Source organism: Anomaloglossus baeobatrachus, chromosome 6 (genome assembly GCF_048569485.1).
Source record: "Anomaloglossus baeobatrachus isolate aAnoBae1 chromosome 6, aAnoBae1.hap1, whole genome shotgun sequence".
Lineage (NCBI taxonomy): Eukaryota > Metazoa > Chordata > Amphibia > Anura > Aromobatidae > Anomaloglossus > Anomaloglossus baeobatrachus.
Genome location: NC_134358.1, coordinates 511603627 through 511609626, shown reverse-complemented (window position 1 = coordinate 511609626; position 6000 = coordinate 511603627). Strand labels below are relative to the sequence as shown.

Sequence of the window (6000 nt, the reverse complement as noted above, 5' to 3'; positions counted from 1 at the left end):
CAAGCAGATATAAAGTGTATAGTCAACCTAGGCATTCTAGATAAATGGCAGGAACAGACGCCTATAAACATCTATGCCAGAAATGTTCTGAAATGTATCGAATATCAAAAGTATTGACACCCTGCTGTAATGATCTTTCCATGGAAATATCAAACCAATAACGGCAGAAAACCAATAGATTTTAAAATGTATATCGATATTAACTCACGTGAGACATGTTAACATTATAAAGACACAAAGGACTTTATATTTATTGTGATGAATTTTGTTTGTACATATTTATATGATTTTACACCTCTGTAGAATACGTTGGTGACGTATAACAGTCATTGTTATTAGACAATAAATGGAGCCAGGAACGTTAACATTTAATCCTGCTTGTAATGATAAGATGTAATGCAAGTCACTACTTACGGATAGTACAGATGGAAGAGCAGTCAGGCAAGTCTGGGTCTGGTAACAGAAGGACACGTATGGATATAGGGAGTACACAGAAGCGTAATCAGGTCACAATCCGAGGGTCAGAATTCAAGGAGAGAATTTGAGGAGGGCATGTAATAGATTCAGGGAGAAAACTTAGACGTGGTCAGGTAACTGTCCAAGGTCAAAAGCCAGGAGGGCACGACAGGAAGCAGGCAGAGAGGAGTCAAACAACAGTCCTGGGTCAAGAAACAAAGATCAGAACAGTGCAGAAACACAAGCCAAAAGCACAACTGCAGAACCAGAATGTACGACTGGCAAGGTTCTGGGAGACATGCTGAGTAAAGAAGCCGAGCAATTACCAGGAAGATGCAACACCTGAGTAATAAGCACCTCCCAGAACCAGCATGGAAGCCTGCGCTGTCAATCAACCTGCCAGCTCAGTAGCCCAGGAAAACACAGCAGAGCATCTCCTAATGTGCAAGATGCTCTGCACAGAGGAGTGTCACTGTCAGCTCAGTAGTCTAGGAAAGCGCAGAAGAGCATCTCCTAGTGTATTAAATGCTCTGCACGGAGGAATCGTGACATAAGGTTTACCAAGTGTGTCTTATAAACAATGTAACCAAGTACACAGAAGTCATAAACAAACTTTATAGATACAGTATGTAACAATGCACTTAAAGGAGTATCTTTAATATTTTATCTCCCACCTATACAGCAGACAGAGCTTCGTCTTACATTCAGTCTATATGATTCACACACTTCATCAGTGATCTGCACTTGTCTTCTCCTTTCTATATATATAATCATACACTTTGTCTAGGATCTCAGCTCCCTTTCCATGGAAACTGACACAATCTACAACCCTCCATGCAAAATCAAATACTATACTTCTATGCCTTCTGGAGAACTAGTTAATAAAAACTCTTTGCCCTGAGAACTAGTTGTAAGCAGGGTCCGCAAACATAATGTTCTGCCCATGTGGCAAAGAGATGCTTTTATAGCCTGCATTCTTTAAGATGCCCCCCAGGCTTCTTCCAGATATGTTCCTAGCCCCTACAGTGCAGCTTCTTCTTCTTCCTTCTCTTTTTCTTTCTATCAGGTCCTAAGCATATCCATCAGCCCAAATGGGAGCTGAATTTGCAGGCTGACAAGGGGGATAACAGAGGGAGAGGGGCTGATGATGGTGTGATGTCAGAGCCAGGAGACAGTTCTGATTGGATCTAATTAGACTTTGCTATAGCAAATAGACAGGCTCCCTGCATGATTGGCTTCAAAGTGGCTTGTGCCAAACGACTAGCAGAGGTGCAAAAAGTAGATTCAGAGCATTTGCAGCCCCTGCTAAGAGGAAGACAGCCTTATACTGAGAGCTGATCCAGCAGCTTTACCAGCAGCTTCCCAAGCATGCAAAGAAGATAAAAGACACTTAACACAGCTAATAGCAAGTGACTACATGCCAGAACAAAATCCAGCAGGATACATCAGCAGCTACAGAGGTATATACCAAGCAAGCACTGAAATCCCATTAGCAGAAGCAAATTGGTGACTATTCTACAAACATTGCACTCAGCTGTTCTCCATCCATGGCTTCAGTTCTGGGCAGCAGCAGGACCTCAGCCTGTCCAAGTAGTCAACTCAAATTCAAGTCTAAGAGGAGAAGAAGGAGATCTAAGAGGAAAGGTAAGATCCAGCATCTTATTCATGTGTTATTATGGTACAGTACCTGATTAGAGGAGCTATGGCTGTATCTTCCTAGGGTGATTTGTAGAGATCAATGTCCTACAGCTTGTTCTTCAGCAGCCCTCATTTCCTCCCCAATGAGAATCATTAGCATGTCTGTAGCTTTGTTTCCTCTTGTCACAGACATTTAGCACATGATCCCTGCCAGTTCTTAACAGCAGCAAGTCTAAGGATAGAAATGTCTCATGCTTTCAGAGAGTAAACTCAGGCTGTAGCAGCAGCAGAAGTCTCTTAGAAGCAATGTACAGTAGTTGTGCATGTGTGTTTTATGGGATTTTTGACCTGTTTGAACTGTTGGAGGTTACAATGCTGCATTATCTGTTGGAGAGGTTGTTGGAAGGGTTAATAAAGTTAAGAAGTGAAGATAATGAGTGTCCAACTTATATATGGCAAAACTAAGAATTGTGCGTAGCGTCATAAGTTGAAAACCTAGTGTAAAGAAACTGTATGAAGAAGATACAATGTATATAATAATAACAAAAAGAATTCAAATATATACAATCTGATAACAACACCCTGTGTAAAGAAAATGTATGAAGATAAAATGTATATAATAATAACAAAAATAAAGAAATGTAAACAATCTGATAACAACACCTTGTATAAAAATACGGTATAAAGAAAATACAATATATGTAATAATAACAAAAATAAAGAAATGTAAACAATCTGATAACAACACCTTGTATAAAAATACGGTATAAAGAAAATACAATATATGTAATAATAAAAATAAAGAAATGTAAACAATCTGATAACAACACCTTGTATAAAAATACGGTATAAAGAAAATACAATATATGTAATAATAACAAAAAATAAAGAATTCAAATGTAACCAAGCTGATAACAACACCAGGTGTAAAGAAACTCTATGAAGAAGATACAATGTATGTAATAATAACAAAAACAAAGAACTGTAAATAAACTATCATCAACACTCTATTTAAAGAAACTGTATAAAGAAAATACAATATATGTAATAATAACAAAAATAAAGAATTCAAATATATATAATCTGATAACAACACCCTGTGTAAAGAAACTCTATGAAGAAGATACACTGTATATAATAATAACAAAAAGAATTCAAATATATACAATCTGATAACACCCTGTGTTAATAAACTGTATAAGGAAGATACAATGTATGTAATAATAACAAAAAAAAACAAAAATTCAAATCTAAAGAAACTGTTTAAGAAGATATAATGTATGTAATAACAAAAATAAAGAATTCAAATGTAAACAAGCTGATAATACCCTGTTTAAAGAAACTGTATAAAGAAGGTACAATGTATGCAATAATAACAAAAACACATAATGCAAAGGTAATCAAACTGATTACAACTCCCGAAACATGCAAAAAGAGATTCTGGGCTTCAGTTTGGAGGCCCCAACAAGATCTATGTGTGGAATGGTTTTCCAGGTAAGGGTTAAAAGATACATAGTACCCCTTGAAATGTTTGAGAAACAGAAACAACTTGTGAAAATGTTTAATTTAGCACTTTTGACTGTTCCTTTGCCATCCTAAATGAAAGGTGCTATTTTCAATAAGAGCAGGTCTGAAAATTACACATAGCTCAGCTACAGCAAGGAGTGATAAAAACTAAGTTGAAACCCCCAAAATTCTCAACTTTTATAAACTTTACTTTTAATCTAAGGATCAATCTAAAAATAGGTCATATCACAATAGGAAATAATAGTAAATTACGTCACCTAGTGTATTACAGACTTGACCACTATTCAGCGCAGTCTATTAGGTGACCTTTTGTAACAAAGTCAACATTCACTCCGGTTCCACACGACTTCATTCCGAGTTAATCTAAATCCAAAATTGTAAATAATTTATTGCTGCTAGTCTGATTTGATTGTTTTGTTTTTTTTCTTTCACACCAATTAGCTGTTTTGTTTGTTTCCACGCCAACAATAAAGCCAGAAAGCTTATAAGGTGCAGCATACTGCCTTTTTTTCTTTGAAGTGTTGAGATTTTATATAGGAAGAAAATAAAAAAGGGACAAAATATTTAATTGATAAAAAAATTTGAAAATAAATTAAAATACGACTATTAGAAAAAAAAAATCTTAATTCTGATTAATCATTAAATTAAAATAATACATTCTGCAGCATAAATTAATCTGAGCCGTGAATGATAGGGGTTGATTTTAAATGACCTTGATGATTTTGATAGCCTTTAACGGATGGTGATTTTTGAGATCTACCAATATTGTGAAGCTTGAAGCCTTCTGAGGTCTCACCCGTTAGCTGTATATTTCTCTATTACTTGAAATGCTTCTATCTATCAGCGAAACTAGGTGTAAACATTATTCTTTCCACATTGTACATAATATTATATGGTATACACAACCCACCATTACGTTGTTTTTTTTAGCATATACACTAATTAATAAGTCCTAGCCTCAGGGAAATAATACATGTAATTGAATTTTATATACATTTATATATGACTAAAAAAAGAAGGTAAATAAAAATGTCATGCCACCTAATTAATTAAGCCATACTTTTTAAAAAAAAATAAATGTTGTGATGCATATATATATATATATATATATATATATATATATTTGTTTAACACTAGATGTCCCAGAGAGAGGTCATTTAACATTTCTACCATTGGAGCCCTATGGAGCTCGAAATTCCTTTGACTTCTAGTGTTAAAATATATATATCCTTTAAAGTCCTTCCCAATTGTCAATATTTTCTTTATCTTTTACACATAGTACGTGTGTAGAAATACACATAACTGATGCACATTGTGACAAAATTAAAAATTAAATTTAAAAAAATGTGACATTTTTTATATAGATGAAGAATTTTTCATCTTTAGATATTGCAATTCAAATTTCCAATGTGTGAACTGTAATTCTTGGTAATTATTCCACTTCCTGAGATCACTTTCGTGTATTCATAACATTCTCTAAGAAACCCATATGGTTCTAAATGAAATTCAAAAGGAAGACGCTCGTCACTCCCAGGTTTGCAGATTTAACTTTAAATATCCTTTAGAATGTCAACATCTGCATGTGGTGTGATCCTTGTCAGGGCTGTCACTATCTTACCCAGTGCAGAGACTTGACAGCTCAAACAATAATAATATGCTTATAATATTACCAGCATTGTTCTGTCGTTGCTGTCCCTCCTGTATGTTATCAGGGGGTTTTTTTCTACCCTCAAATTTTAGTTTTTACAGAAGGAGACATCGCTGTCATATGTAGAGGTCTTGGCATTACAGCAGTAGTACAGGAGTGTGGGCCTTAGAGGAGTTGTGCTAGGCCTAAGTTAAGCCATAAATGAATAGTAGCAATATGGCCTTAGTTTGGAGAATCGATGATGTTAGAATTGCTAGACCAATAATTCAATATGAAAACCTGATATAATAATTATGTACATATGTAAATCTATTTATTTTGTATATACTTGTGCTATGTATAGCTTATTTCTCATGGAATGTTGGATAACATATAATATCGGCTCATAAGTGGAAGCATGAAATGGAAGATTACAATAAACATAATGTGCATGTAGAAATGTAAATAGGGTAAAATCTATGACCTGTATATCTATTCATGTATATTTGACAAATTTACATGCTCTGTAGAAGTGTCATTGTCTATCCATGTATCTATCTATCTATCTATCTATCTCTATCCATATATCTATCTATATATCATCTATAAATGATCTATCATCTCCCTATCTATCCATCTATCTATATATCTGTATATCTAGCTATCCGTCTATCTATCTATCTATCTATTTATCTATCTATCTGTTTGTTCATCCGTTTCACTATCTAGCTATCCATCTATCTATCTATCAC

General features: G+C 34.6%; 1 protein-coding gene across 1 annotated transcript in view; it reads left to right on the top strand.

Moving 5' to 3' along the window:
• The first annotated feature begins 1680 nt into the window (after positions 1–1680).
• Positions 1681–6000, top strand: part of ADARB2 (adenosine deaminase RNA specific B2 (inactive)) — a 998136-nt gene continuing 993816 nt past the window's right edge. Inside the window, exon 1 of the mRNA XM_075315471.1 lies at positions 1681–2100. Coding sequence (XP_075171586.1) covers positions 2004–2100 — 97 coding nt within the window. The 5' untranslated portion in view covers positions 1681–2003. The remainder of the gene's footprint in view (positions 2101–6000) is intronic.